This window comes from Toxorhynchites rutilus, chromosome 1 (assembly GCF_029784135.1).
Source record: "Toxorhynchites rutilus septentrionalis strain SRP chromosome 1, ASM2978413v1, whole genome shotgun sequence".
In the NCBI taxonomy this organism is placed as follows: Eukaryota; Metazoa; Arthropoda; class Insecta; order Diptera; family Culicidae; genus Toxorhynchites; species Toxorhynchites rutilus.
Genome location: NC_073744.1, coordinates 62605166 through 62621491, shown reverse-complemented (window position 1 = coordinate 62621491; position 16326 = coordinate 62605166). Strand labels below are relative to the sequence as shown.

Below are 16326 nucleotides of genomic sequence, written 5' to 3'. Positions count from 1 at the left end.
CACAGCAGGGTATGCTCTGTGAATGTATATCTAGATGAGATACCAGCAGAAGGAAGTAAGTTGACCTAGACGAAGATGCATTTAATTTGCGAAAAAAATATTAAATAAAGGAGTGTAAACAAATTCTACACGAGCTGTAACTTAGCAATACTTTATTTTTAAATTTATGCACTTCGTTGGAGCTGATAACAAAAAAAATCCAATACAATGTCATATCATTAGGAGATTCGTAAGATCATCCGAAACATATATGAATAAAAAGTATAGTATAAAAATTATATTTTTATTATTTTGATATTATTATTTTTCTATGCAGCCCCTATTTATATTTGTGCGCCTATTCCAAAAAATACTTCCTAAAAATCTTATTTAATTTAAACGAGGATAGTGTCAGCCATATCTGGGTGACAAATATCCCAGAAAATACAGCTGTCACCCAGATCTGGATGACGGGGCGATGAACGGGTTATTATCTATCCAAACAAATATTTCAAGAAATGTCATTCAATGCCTAGAAACAAGCCGTTAGAACAGTCCTTATGTCTTCAAAAATGTCGTTTTAATTTTACCTTATTTTTTTACGAGATGGAATATTTACTCCGTAAAGATATAAGTTCGATCCGTCGGGTAAAATAAATTGAAATTTTACGAAGACATAGTTTAATGTGTATTATTTACACTCTGTGAGTTAATTTCATCAGGTGCGCAAATGTTGTTTCAAAATGGTGAAGAAGGAACAGTGCGTGCGCGAAAAAGTTTTGTCCAAGTATTTCGAGAATGAAGATCTGTCGCATCGTGCCGTCGGAAAAAAGTTGGGAATCGCAAATTCAACGGTGTCTGGTGTCATAATTCGGTTCGAAGAACGTCTAACTGTTGATCAGAAGCGACGAACTGGAAAAACAAGACGCCATCGACATCGAAGGCCTCAGTTTAGGATGTGGCTAACAAGTTGCATGTGAGCATAACTTTCTTGCAGAATACCAAAACTCGAGCTGGACTACGCACGTTAAGGGTTCAGAAGTTCCCAAAAAGTTGACGAGAAACAGAATACGGTGAGGCCAAGGTTCGTGCAATCGGATATAAAGGCAAGAAAAATTAAATTAATGATTCCGAAACATACTCTAGTTGTTTCTTTTTACTCCCTGAAAATTTGGTGATAATCGGATGAAAACTCAAATTTTGAGTATGAATTTTGTGTGAACATATTTTAAACGGTACACCCTTTATGTATAGTGGTACACATTCGTTTGGCTGCATACTATTTTTCTAGTATTTTCGGAAGAACACATTTTTGGTGCTTAGTTTTACTTGTGAAGGACGCATAAGCTGGACACGGGTTCGTATACCAAGCGAATAATTTTGGGTTCAATCCCATAACCCTTCATTGATTAATTGCACTTTTAGTGGCGAATGAACTTTGTAGCTGGAGTGGAGAGTGCTTGTGTATTTTGAAATCAACCACACACATCGTTGTTGATTTTATACTTTGTTAGAAGTAGATTGAAGTTGTTATCATAGTTTTGTGTTTTGTTTATTAGATATTTGGTGGTGGTGGAACAAATATATAATCCCCTGTAACTGAGTACAGGGAAACTTCGATATAACGTACCCTCGTTATAACGTACACTCGATATAACGTCACTCGATATAACGTACATTCTACCTCGATATAACGTACACATTTCCAAAGTGTGAAGGAAAACTTTTTTCAATATTTTTTTTCTGATAGAACAATGAATTATCTGTATTGTGATGCTAAAACAAGTTTTGTACCTTCAATCAATTCCGAAATACAGATGATTTTGTGATTCCGGATTCTGAATGAATCAAGCTTGAATTAACAGTACGAAGAGAAACATCATGAGAAAGGCTGGCTTCGTCTTCTGATTGAAGTTATTCATTAACTTTATTAAAACAGCAACTACGTTAGACTACGTTTGTGAGTACTTTATTATGCGATATAACGTACGATTCGATACAACGTACAAATTTGAAAGTGAAATGCCAATCCGCGATGACGAATGGAGCGTCTAACCACCATAGAATCATTTACTGCACCCTTAAACCTCCATATGCCTAATTTGGTTTCATTTGCTTGATTAATTCGCGAGTAATGTAGAAATTTGTGTGTCATTTGTATGGCAGCCCCCCCTTCGAGAGGGGGTGGAGTGTCTCACTACCATAAAAACATTTATTGCACCCTATAACCTCCACATGCCAAATTTGGTTTTATTTTCTTGATTAATTCTCGAGAAATGCAGAAATTTGTGTTTCATTTGTATGGCAGCCCCCCTTTTTGGAGAGGGGGGTGGCGTGTCTAACCACCATAGAATTATTCATTGCATCCTTAAACCTACATATGCCTAATTTGGTTTCATTTGCTTGATTAATTCTCGAGTAATGCAAAAATTTGTGTTTCATTTGTATGGGGAGGGGGAGGGGTATCTCACCACCATAGAATCATGCACCTTGAAACCTCCACACGGCAAATTTCGTTTCATTTGCTTGATTAATTCTCCAGAAATTTAGAAATTTGTGTTTTATTTGTATGTTAGGCCCCCCCTTAGAGAGGGGGGAGGGGTCTCAAACTGTCACAAAAACCTTCCCCGGCCCCAAAATTCCCTACATATTAATTTTCATGTCGATCGGTTCAGTAGTTTCCGAGTCCATAAGAATCAGACAGACAGGAAGACAGAAAGACAGAAAGACAGAAAAACAGAAAGACAGAAAGACAGAAATACAGAAATCATTATCCATTCCCAAAAACGGAGCACGAAGCTCATTGCCGTCAACGCGAAAACGAAAAAGAAGAAAAGGTTCACGTTGCATACTTAGTGCAGTGCTGGTACTGGCATGAAGAAACAAATCGTAGCGTATGACCAGCATGTGTATTGTTCTCGCGAGGGCTAGATTGAATTAACTATTCTTCCGTGAACAATATTCTTCAATCGATTTTTGTGAGCAACTAAAAAAAAGATAAAATAAAAATTCGATTTCCATTTACGTGATAATCGCTTTACATTGCTTTTCTTTTGACCTCCGATTAACACAATTGTTTGATTAATTTGCTCCTACCGCTGATATCTACCTAACACTCATTGAAAGTTTTTCATTGATTGTTTTGAAAATAACAAAGAAATTGATCGTCGTTCGAAAGTGGAAATGGATTTGAAAAATCATGCACGAGAATTGTATCTGAAAATAATCTTATATCATATATCGAGTTTTGGTAGAAGTACTGAAATTTCATAGTAAAAAATAATTTTAAAGGGTAGATTAGAAGATCAATTAATGAACAATTCTGCGATTGAACCCATGAACGTGCGCTTAGTAAGAAAACGTGGATGTGATAACGAAGAATAACAAGGTGCGCACAAAGTAAACGAGCATCTGAACCGAAACTAGTTTACAACCGATCCGACAAAGAAACTTTACCCCCCATACGGTATTCAAATTTCGCTCGCGTTCGTCAGAATGTTATTGACCACATCATTGATAGCGACAGAAATCACGTGTTTCGTCATTGCAAATATGATCAATGGTCCCCGATGGGCAGCGGGCCGCGGACGGAAACGGTAAACATGCATCGAGTGGGGATTTCGCCGCCATATGGTATACGGGGAATGCAACTATTGCAAACTCATAGCTGGTAATGATCGCAGGTTGACGCGTCAAACGATTAGGCTATATATATGTTAGGTACAGCAGATCTATTAAAAGATTACTCCGATGCAGACGAACCGGATCAACCTGTACGTTGCGAAACAACCTGGCACCCTCAGTTCTGAGTGATCACAGCGACTGAACGGACTCCTCCGGATAATTATTTCGATTTTTTTTCCCGCGATTGGTCGTGACCGGAATCCGTCACTGTACAATTTCTGGAGAAGTGTCCTAGTGAATCAGTAGTACTTGTTTTTTATTCTTCAAATGAACTATGATGATTAGTTCGAACGACGTAAATGAAGTTTCTTTCTCATTACGTCGCTCTGCCAGTGGTGATCTGCAATTAGACACAATTGATAGTAATTTTTCTCACCTCCGTGAATGAGAATACAGTCTGTAAAGTTGTCTTATATTGAGAGAATTATGTGAGGGTGGAAGGCAGTTTTTTCGCAAGTGCAATTGTATGTACACGCGGTAGAACTAGTTGTGAGCGGCAGTAAGTGCTCAAAAATTGAGATCTTGATAGACTCTTGTGTTATGTGAGCATCCCTTTTCGGGTGTTCGTTTGCATCTCTAGCTGCGCGTTTTGTTTATTAGTGGGAAAAGTGATGGCGAAAATTCATGTGAGTATACGATATGTCTTCATGTCAATCCTCTGCCAAGTTAAATCTCGAATGGAATGATTAGCATGGTTGGAAAATGCAATGATTTATAATTTAGAGATTAGTGGAAGTTGGGGTAATGTGCGTCCACATACCGTTACAATCACCATCAGTAGCCTAACTTATTGTCGTCCAAGATAGCAAGCGGTTCTTAACGGGTGCGTCATAAGTAGTGAGACTGAATGGCAAGACTTTTGGTAAAAAAGATTTTTTTACGTAGAACTACGTCGTTCATTAAGGGTGCCAAATCAGAAAACAGGTCACGTTTTTATGAAATAAAGTTAACGTTAATAACTATTTTTGCCGCGAACGGATTTTGGCGATTCACATACTAAACGAATCGGAAATTCCGTAAGATTTGTTTAATATGCTATACATTAGAATCCCCTGGTTTGTAGATGGATTAAATTCATGAAAACTTGAGGCGTTTCCATTTTCCCATACATTTGTTCTGTCCATTTGTGTGCTTTCCCGAACAGACCTGTCAATAACGAGCAACTTATCGACGACCAACGGAGGGTAAATCGTAGGATTCAAAGTCCCCATGAACAAAGGAAAAGTAGAAGAATGAAGGGGAATACTTGCCTAGAGTATAAACAGTGGATCTCGCTAAGGCAAACTTTCATTCGGCATCGGACTGTTGAGCAATCCAGTTCACTTTGCTTTCGCTGCGCTTCGATCTAAGATTGGACCCCACCCGTGGTAATCCAACTTGGATATCGTCGTTTGGTTTTTCTGTTCGTTTTTCGCGTTATTCGTATTGTGTGCTTTTCTTTCCGCGTCATCAATTGGATGTTTCGCGTAGTGTATGATGAGCAAGAAGAAGAGGAAGGCAGGTACGAGCCCTGAAAAAAACGAACGCATCGCCAGGGGCAATAATATTTCGAGGCAAGCGTCATCCAATGATGCACGCGATGCTGGTGCAGTGAAAAGCGTGACACCGCATCGCACAACAGCGAAGTAGGCGATTTCGGCGTGTCGGCGGTCGCTCTTGACAAACTCATCAGCGAATTCGCATCGATGGGTTTACAGCAGAGTACAAGCTGTGTGGCATGATTCAGTCTGTTTCCAAGCAGTTAACATTGTTTGTTTTCCGTCATCATAAGGTTGTGCGTCAAAAAAATATTTGGGGAATACCAAACAACTTGAATGTCTTACTGGAATGTTATAAGCTATTTGGGTTTGCGTGCCAGTCGCAAAACTGCCTTCAACTAGGATTGCATTTGCGCTAATATGGATGATAATGAAGCGTTGCTACTGTTTTAGAAGTTGTTGATATTAACAAAAAGAGTTTATTTCGCTTGTTTAGTCACCAAGAAAGTTAATGTCGATCTGGAATTTTGTATGTGATTAGTTTTCACTTTTGTATGTGATTAGGTTTCACTTGCCACTTGCCTTGCAAAACTTCCTCCACTAAGGGTGACAGCTGCGCTTCTCTCGAGCATGAGAAAGTAATGCAACTTTTTTCGAGGACAGTAATATTAACAGAAGCGTTTCTTCTGAGAATAGCGCAGAATGATGAGAAGTGTTTATATTCCTAGTAGTTTCAAGCCACCAATGTATGGCTCTGTATGCATGCAATGGCGAACGCTTGTTTGGCGCTTGGTTTACGTTGTACGAACGATGCATAGAGGTGCGATTCCTTTGAGGCAATACTAAATAACATGTAGCATGATATTTGATACTTGCAAGTGTTGTCATTGTTGTTGTTTCCATGCGGTGCCAAAGATATATTGATGTAGTTATGAGATGTAGAATAATGGTGCTGGTGCAACATGTATATAATCGAGTCTAGCCGAGTCTATGTCAATAGCGAAAAAGGCCAAAAAAAAAGGCGTTCGAGGTCAATTTTCATTGCATTGACATGAAATAAATTGCGACTTACGATCAGCTAGTGTATTGTTTTGCGAGGGCAAGAATGAATCATCAATCAATTATCGTCAACAAATTCTACAATGAAAAAACCATTTCAGAGATTATTCTACTAAGCAGTTGTTTCTAAAATTTCACAGCATTATAGAATAATAGGTATAAGCAGGTATAAACAAGCGACTTTTATAAAAAAACAGCGAAGTTCTACGTCAACAATGCGGTCGTATCTTGGACACAGCCTCCTATAATTTTTTATTAATTCAATTATTTATTTCACAAGTCCATACAGTGCACAATGGTACAGGGAACGAATATAAATGGGAATTTGCATCTAGAGCTCAACAATCACTTTCTAGACAAAAACTATCTTCGATGAAGTATGATGGAGCGCTCATTTTCATGTTGTCAAAAGAAGGGTGAACAAAATTTTAGGTGAAATCAAAATCTAACTTTCTTATCTTCATAGATAAAGGTGAAACATAGTTCGACAATGTTGTAGCTCCAGTTATGTTAAGCAACTTTGCATAGCAAATTGTACTTCTATCTTATAATACAACCGATTTATCGCTTCTGTTCTAAGTTACATAAGGGTCACCATGAAAAAAACAGTTTTTTGCTCTAACTTTTACATTCCAAATTCTACATGCAAACTATCATCGGACGCATTTAGAGCTTACCAAAAAAATATTTTTCTATGCAGGACTCATCCATAATGTAGACATTTGTTGGGTCATCATTGATCCATTCTCAGATGAGATACTGAGTTTGAGGGAATCGAACTTTCCGAGATTTTTGTCGACTTTTCCTATCTGTGAATTTCAATTTTTTTTATTTACAGAAAATCCAGCTTGTGCTATGGAGACGATCCATTCCACGATTTTTTTCTTCTTCGATGAAAAAATGCTGCTGCATCTTTTTTTTGTGAATGAGTAGCGTTCCTTAATCCGTTCTTCCAGTGTATACTATGATACAGGACGAACTCGATTATACACAAAGTCGATTAGGATAGAAAATATAAAAAATAAATAGGATAGAATTGTTTAAATTGTCATTAAAAAAATACCAAATAGTTTTTGAAGAAAAACACTAAAAAAAATGGGTGGGTTATATCTATGATATAACCGCAAGGTTGACGTGGGACTACCTTATCTTAGTAATCATTTGTTCGTATTGATCAAATTTTTGATTGAATGAAACAATTTCCGAATTCAATTGAATTTAATATATTTGCGTTGTGAGACCGTGTTAGGGAAACGCACTCTAGTCTGCACAAAGGCAAGCGAGTACAAAAGTACTCGCGGTTTGCATGTATTTGCAATGCTGATTTCCCCAGACACCTTGGTTTAGAAGTCTTTATAGGTAAACAGATTCAGTCGGAACAAGAATACTCCCGAGCTGAATGAATTTGCAATCCCAATTTCCCTAGACACCTTGATTCTGAAGCCTATGTTGAGGAAACACATTTTAGTCGGAACAAAAATGCCCCCGACTTGCATGAATTTGCAATGCCAATTTTGCCAAGCTCCTTGGATTTGAAGTCTGTGTTAGGGAAACACATTTCGGTGAGAACAAAAGCTCCCCCTACTTTCATGTATTTGCAATGTCGATTTCTCCAACGCTGCTTGGTTTTGAAGTCTGTGTTAGGGAACATATTTCGGAGAGAACAAAAGTCCCCCTACTTTCATGTATTTGCAATTCCGATTTCCCCAAGGCTGCTTGGTTTTGAAGTCTGTGTTGGGGAAACCGTAAAGCGGGCCAATCAAAACGAGGCAGTTTGGCTAAACATTTTACAGTTATTCAATTATTTATCTAATGAAAAATAACATTTTATTAAATTATTAAAATAACATTTTATTAAATTCCCTATCAATTGATGCAAACACCTTTCCGATCCAGTAGAAAATGTTCGAGTTATAAGCATTCGAAATCTTGCATTTTTTTCCTGCATGTTCAGTGTTTATGTTTTCATTTTACCCCCCATATATTCCGGTTAGACGTAGTCCCACGTCAAAAAATTTAAAAATTTAATTTCCTTTTTCTCAAAAAACGTATTTTTTCAAAATTTCCATATGTTTTCGCTCGCGATTTTTTTGTCATTTGTAAAAAACTCGTCACACTTTTACTTAGAATATTCATTTGGTGCGGATAATTTGATTTTTATTGATAATTTTTACTGTGTTTATTTCTCCCGCCACAGAGGAAGCGTCATTTTCTACAGCAATGAAAATATGTTTGTCATGTTTCAAGTGAATATATTTCAAACTAATTAGCTTTGTAGAATATTATTCTTCCATTCAACGCAAAAAAGATATGATCAGCCCATACAATTTGCAACAAGTCACCCATAAATCGGAAGTTGGGCACTTTTACATGAAAAAAGTTTTTCTACCAAAAACTTTTCCATGTTATTTTTTTTGAAAAACTACACACTACAAAATGGCGGATAACATATTTTCTTAGAACCCCATCAATATGGATATCAAATGAAAGGGATTGACTAGTAGAACACAGTTATTTATGAAAAATGCAAATCCAAAATGGCACCACCACAAAATGGTGCCATTTTTTTTTAAATCCCATCAATAAACAAGTAAACAATTACTTTTTAATGGCTTCATTCAGCTTGCCCTGTTTGTATGTGTGTGTGTGTGTGTTTGTAGGGTTGCCCCATATAAATTGAAATTCGATCCTTTTCTTGATCACTGATTGATCACAAATTTGGAACATACCTTTAATTCTACTGGCATTATAAAACTGCGTATTCCATGATCTTGAAAAAGTCAATTTGGCCGCTACTAAAAATGGCTGAATGGCTTGACTTGGAGAATACACTACATTATGAACAACATAAATTCGAAATGGTTGCCGCCACAAAATGGTGACTATGTATTTTTCGCAATCCCCTCAATATTGGTACAAATAAAATGATTTGACTAATAGACTACAGTACATCATCAAAATATTCCAAAGAAAGTTAGGTAAGAAATAAAATTTATAAAAAAAAGTTGAATGATTTTTATTGAAGAGAAGTATACTAATAATACAGATAATTTACTATAAACTAGAAAATGAAATAAGTAAAACAACTTTTTAAGTTAAACGGTTTAATGTACTAAAAGCTAGAAAATAATTAGGCAAGTAACAGTTAGTAATTATCACATCCGTCCCTTCATTAATCTAGGGCAATTATGAGACTAAAATAAAATCATGAGGTATATGATGAAACAAATAACTGTAGATAATGAAAATCTAACGTTTATTTCTTACATTATTTTCTTCGGAATATTTACATGTTGTACTGTATTCTATCAGTCAAATCATTTCATTTGATACCGATATTGAGGGGATTGCAAAAAATACATAGTCGAACATTTAGTGGCGGCGACCTTTTTGAATTTATGTTGCTTATTATGCCATTTTTCAGCGGCGGCTAAGTTGAATTTTTCAAGATCTGGAATACGCAGCTTTATAATGACAGTCAAAAGGAACGGGGTCATTTTTCTATTGATGTGGGACAACCCTACAAACATTCAAACATACATACAAACAGGTCAAGCTGAATGAAACTTAAAAAAAAATATTAGTTATTTGGAGAATGCGGCCATCTTGGATTTGGAATTTTCATGATCTGCTATGTTCTACTAGTCGAGCCCTTTCATTTGATACCCATATTGATGAGGTTTTTTGAAAAAAAATATATGGCACCATTTTGTGAAGGCGGCCATTTTGGATTTGCATTTATAATAAATAACTGTGTTCTACTAGTCAAGCCTTTCATTTGATACCCACATTGAAGCAGTTCTGAGAAAATATGTAATCCGTCATTTTGTAGCGGCCTCCATTTTTGGTTTACATTTTCCATAAATAACTGTGGTCTACTGGTTCTACCCTTTCATTCGATATCATTATTGATGGGATATTGAGAAAATATGGACATAATCTGTCATTTTGTACCGGCCGCCATCCTGGATTTTCAAGATCATGGAATACGAAGATTAACACCAGAGATAAAGATGTGTTCCAAATTTCAGATCAAACGGTTAACAGGAAGGGGATTAAATTTCTATTAATGTGGTACAGCGCTACAGACAAAGTTACAAAGTTACAAAGTCACAAACATACAAACGGGTCCAAGGTGGATAAAACCGTTTAATAAATAAGTGCAAATCATAATTATATCACGTTTAGTATTTTTTTTTTCGTTAACTTCCGATCCGTCCGGATTTAAAATCATCTTCTGAACGTGCTTTTTATTCCGGACATGAGTTTGTGAAACACAAATAGCAAAGCAAAGTACTCCGTACTCGGATCGTAATTCCTGGCGAGTACGGATCCTCCGTTTGAGCTGTTTATTCATTGTGTTCATCCCAAGGATGATTTATAAGGCGAGAGACATAGGAATGTTGAAGGAAATTGCGAAAAAGTGATTTCCCATATGTTCTGCCGTGAGATCATAATAGGCATTGTTAGTCCAATCGAATTTAGCATTGACGCATTTAGCTTCGTGTTACGTTGGTGTCAAGCGATAATAACAATGGAGAATCTATTCTTTCACCCTCCATATATACATTTCATCATTTTATTCACACGCCAAATCATTATCAAAGAATTTAATAATAAAATTTTACAAATATATGTTAAATCAATATGCAAATGATAGCCCAACCTAATCCTACGTCAACTATACCGTTGTGTCTCGGACACAACCCTCCTGTAATTTTTAATCTACACATAGTACACTGAGAGGAACATTTAGTATAAATGACGAATTTTTTCGTAAATGTTACCAATTCGCTAGTCATTTTCTACCCTACTAATCATTGGTACTTCTTACAAAAGAAAATTGGTAGGCATTACTTTTGTAGGATGGTGGGCATGTTAGCCCACCATTGGAGCAACATCAGTGAAAACGTTGTTTTTTATTTGTAAGAGATAATGATAAGGGATAATGACATTATGTTGTTGATAATTAATTCTTAAAGGGTGTGTCACATCAAATTGCATCACGGAAAAAAAGCTGTAGAAATTTAATTTTTGGAAATTATAACTTCAGCTTTCGCTTATAATCAGATAAGAGTGTATAGATCACGTTGGCCATGCTTCACTGTCAATTTTTCGTAAATTTGGTAAAATGTCGTCGAACGAAAAAGAGCGTCGTGAATTAATCCTGTACACTCATTTCGAGAATCCGGAGTTGTCACATCGGGACATCGGTAAGATGCTGGGAATCGTCCAATCCACGGTCAGCAGAGTACCAAAACGATACTTCGAGAACCTAACCATCGACCGGAAGGTGAAGAACGGCAAAAATAGATGCTCCGTCAGTGAAAAAGATCACAAGCGCGTAGTTAAGCAGTTTAGACGTGATCCGAGAAGTTCGGTCCGGGATGTCGCCAATAAGCTGAATTTGTCAAGTTCGTTCGTCCAGCGGACCAAGCAGCGGGAGGGCCTGCGTACATACAAGGTTCAGAAGGCTCCTAACCGCGACGAAAGGCAAAACATGGTGGGGAAGACGCGAGTCCGGAAGCTGTACACCGAAATGCTGACGAAGCCGCATTGCCTGGTAATGGACGACGAAACCTACGTCAAAGCGAACTTTCGTCAGCTGCCAGGCCTGTTGTTCTTCTCCGCAGAGGACAAATTCAGCGTTCCGGAGTAAATTGGCAAGCAGAAACTATCCAAGTTTGCCAAAAAGTACATGGTGTGGCAAGCGATCTGCTCTTGCGGAAAGCGGAGCGCCTCCTTCGTGATGACCGGCACGGTAAACGGGCAGGTTTACCTTAAGGAGTGCCTACAGAAGCGCTTACTAAAGGGTGTGTCACATCAAATTGCATCACGGAAAAAACGCTGTAGAAATTTAATTTTTAGGAATTATATCTTCAGCTTTCGCTTATAATCAGATAAGAGTGTATAGATCACGTTGGCCATGCTTCACTGTCAATTTTTCGTAAATTTGGAAAAATGTCGTCGAACGAAAAAGAGCGTCGTGAATTAATCCTGTGCACTCATTTCGAGAATCCGGAGTTGTCACATCGGGACATCGGTAAGATGCTGGGAATCGTCCAATCCACGGTCAGCAGAGTACTAAAACGATACTTCGAAAACCTAACCATCGACCGGAAGGTGAAGAACGGCAAAAATGGATGCTCCGTCAGTGAAAAATATCACAAGCGCGTAGTTAAGCAGTTTAGACGTGATCCGAGAAGTTCGGTCCGGGATGTCGCCAATAAGCTGAATTTGTCAAGTTCGTTCGTCCAGCGGACCAAGCAGCGGGAGGGCCTGCGTACATACAAGGTTCAGAAGGCTCCTAACCGCGACGAAAGGCAAAACATGGTGGGGAAGACGCGAGTCCGGAAGCTGTACACCGAAATGCTGACGAAGCCGCATTGCCTGGTAATGGACGACGAAACCTACGTCAAAGCGAACTTTCGTCAGCTGCCGGGCCTGTTGTTCTTCTCCGCAGAGGACAAATTCAGCGTTCCGGAGTAAATTGGCAAGCAGAAACTATCCAAGTTTGCCAAAAAGTACATGGTGTGGCAAGCGATCTGCTCTTGCGGAAAGCGGAGCGCCTCCTTCGTGATGACCGGCACGGTAAACGGGCAGGTTTACCTTAAGGAGTGCCTACAGAAGCGCTTACTAAAGGGTGTGTCACATCAAATTGCATCACGGAAAAAACGCTGTAGAAATTTAATTTTTAGGAATTATATCTTCAGCTTTCGCTTATAATCAGATAAGAGTGTATAGATCACGTTGGCCATGCTTCACTGTCAATTTTTCGTAAATTTGGAAAAATGTCGTCGAACGAAAAAGAGCGTCGTGAATTAATCCTGTGCACTCATTTCGAGAATCCGGAGTTGTCACATCGGGACATCGGTAAGATGCTGGGAATCGTCCAATCCACGGTCAGCAGAGTACTAAAACGATACTTCGAGAACCTAACCATCGACCGGAAGGTGAAGAACGGCAAAAATGGATGCTCCGTCAGTGAAAAAGATCACAAGCGCGTAGTTAAGCAGTTTAGACGTGATCCGAGAAGTTCGGTCCGGGATGTCGCCAATAAGCTGAATTTGTCAAGTTCGTTCGTCCAGCGGACCAAGCAGCGGGAGGGCCTGCGTACATACAAGGTTCAGAAGGCTCCTAACCGCGACGAAAGGCAAAACATGGTGGGGAAGACGCGAGCCCGGAAGCTGTACACCGAAATGCTGACGAAGCCGCATTGCCTGGTAATGGACGACGAAACCTACGTCAAAGCGGACTTTCGTCAGCTGCCGGGCCTGTTGTTCTTCTCCGCAGAGGACAAATTCAGCGTTCCGGAGGAGATTCGCAAGCAGAAACTATCCAAGTTTGCCAAAAAGTACATGGTGTGGCAATTGATCTGCTCTTGCGGAAAGCGGAGCGTCCCCTTCGTGATGACCGGCACGGTAAACGGGCAGGTTTACCTTAAGGAGTGCCTACAGAAGCGCTTACTACCACTATTGAAGCAGCACGAGGGCCCGACCATCTTCTGGCCGGATCTCGCTTCGTGCCACTATTCAAAGGACGTGTTGGAGTGGTACGAAGCCAACGGGGTCACCTTCGTGCCAAAGGAAATGAACCCGCCCAACGCGCCGGAGCTTCGCCCAATAGAGAAATATTGGGCGATTATGAAGCAGGCCCTCCGGAAGAACCCAAAAGTTGTCAAATCGGAGGCGGAATTCAAGAGAAAATGGATTTCTGTTCAAAAAAACTACAACCTGACGTTGTACAGAACCTTATGGAAGGGGTAAAGAGGAAGGTGCGAGCATACGGGCTTGGGCTCGAAGTATGAATAAAAAGAAAATGCCAAAAGTTGTTTAATAGTTTTTATTTTACTGTCTAAAATTTTCAAAAGGATCGGTCTATTGGGCGAATTTCTACAGCGTTTTTTCCGTGATGCAATTTGATGTGACACACCCTTTATTTATAAAGCTGTCTTCAATCATACATTATCTTTCACCAGTAATTTCCTACATCCTACATTCTATATCTAAACATTGCTCGTGCAAATAGACAGATTTGATCGCAGCCTCGACCGAATTAGTCTCATATGTTTTTTTCAAATCCTCGCTCATCAAGGTTTTGCTCCTTTTCCTGTTGCACATTTTCATCCTTTAGGACAGGAACAACTGATTATTTGGCAGTTGATGGGACCAGATCGCAGTACATTTCATCCGCATTATTTGCTCTCCCGTTTCCTGATGTATGATTATGGTTAGTTATAAATATGGGTTTGTGATGAAATATATGTGATAGCCTGACATTTATTTGTGTTGCAAATGCTTAGTCTAGTATACATTGAATATTCCACCAGTCAACTGTGCAATTTTAATCCAAGATTAGAAACTGAATATTAAAAGGGAAAGGATTATGTTGAAGTTTACTATTATAAGATTCAGTGTATTAAAATTTCACTACAACGAATTAAACTTTTGTTTTCCCGCAGCAAAAACAAGTTCTCGATATCTTTGTGGTCGAGAATTTGTTTTCGACGAAGAGAAACAAAAGCTACATATATTTTAATCTAATAAAAACCAAAAAACCTTACCTCCGAATGGCTTTGTTTCCTCAAGAAGAATGACGACTGCGAAGTACGCACATTACAGTTCCTAGAAATGAAAACAATCAAAGTTACACATTTGGACATAAAGGGGGCCTTTGATTCTGTTTCAATAGAGGTTTTGTCAGACAAATCACACTCTCGGGGTCTGCCGCCTCTGTTGAATAATATGTTATATAACTTGCTTTGTGAGAAACAGTTGAATTTTTCTCACGGGGATTCGACAGTAAATCGGGTCTCCTACATGGGCCTCCCCCAGGGCTCATGTTTAAGCCCCCTTTTGTACAACTTCTATGTAAGCGACATCGACAATTGTCTTACATAAAATTGCAGCCTAAGACAACTTGCAGATGATGGAGTGGTGTCTGTCGTAGGATCAAACGGATCCGACCTGCAAGGACCCTTACAAGATACTTTGAACAATTTTTCAACCTGGGCCATTGGGCTAGGGATCGAATTCTCCACGGAGAAAACAGAGATCGTGGTTTTTTCTAGGAAGCATAGACCAGCAAAACCAAAGGTTCAACTTTTGGGTAAACCGATCACTCATGCTATGTCATTCAAGTATCTTGGGGTATGGTTCGACTCCAAATGTACTTGGGGGGCCCATATTAGGTATCTGAGAAAAAATGCCAACAAAAAATAAACTTTCTCCGTACAATTACCGGCACCTGGTGGGGAGCCCATCCCGAAGATCTTATAATGTTGTATCGAACAACTATTCTCTCAGTGATGGAGTATGGCAGTTTCTGTTTTCAATCAGCTGCCAAAGCACATCTCATTAAACTCGAGCGAATTCAGTATCTTTGTCTCCGTATTGCGTTGGGATGTATGCCCTCGACGCATACCATGAGTCTCGAGGTTTTGGCAGGCGTACTCCCACTAAAAGATCACTTCAATTTATTATCTCTTCGGTTCCTCATCCGGTGTAAGGTTATGAACCCACTGGTGATCGGAAATTTTGAGCAGCTTATTGAGCTAAATTTTCATTCAGGATTCATGAGCTCATATCATGAATTCATCTCCATGCAGGTTGATCCTTCTTCGTATACTCCTAACCGTGTTTGTTTTCCTGACTACATCAATTCCTCTGTACATTTTGATCTGTTCATGAAGGAGAAAATCCATGGAATTCCAGATTATCATCGATCGGGGATCGTTCCTACAACCTTCAATGCAAAGTATGGGCGTGTCAATTGTGATAATATGTACTTTACTGATGGGTCCTCTATGAATGAGTCCACAGGATTTGGAGTGTTCAACGAAATTTTTAGCACCTCCCACAGTCTTCAGAATCCTTGCTCTGTGTATATTGCTGAATTGGCAGCAATACATTGGGCGCTGGACAGCGTCGCCTCACGACCTGTTGAACACTATTACATTGTAACGGATAGTCTTAGCTCTGTCGAAGCTATCCGTTCAGTGAGGCCGGAAAAGCACTCGCCGTACTTCCTTGAGAGAATACGAGAGATTTTGAGTGCTTTAACCAGACGCTGTTATGTCATTACCTTTGTCTGGGTCCCTTCACATTGCTCAATTCCGGGTAATGAG

At 39.0% G+C, this 16326-nt stretch overlaps 1 protein-coding gene across 3 annotated transcripts in view; it reads left to right on the top strand.

Annotated features, from left to right (window-relative positions):
- Positions 1-16326, top strand: part of LOC129762011 (sodium-coupled monocarboxylate transporter 1) — a 79565-nt gene that overhangs the window by 47647 nt on the left and 15592 nt on the right. Inside the window, exon 1 of one of the 3 annotated variants that reach the window (XM_055759947.1) lies at positions 3733-4289. The exons of the other annotated variants lie outside the window; for them this stretch is intronic. Coding sequence (XP_055615922.1) covers positions 4275-4289 — 15 coding nt within the window. The 5' untranslated portion in view covers positions 3733-4274. Of the gene's footprint in view, positions 1-3732; positions 4290-16326 lie in introns of those variants that run through there. 3 annotated transcript variants of the gene reach the window in all.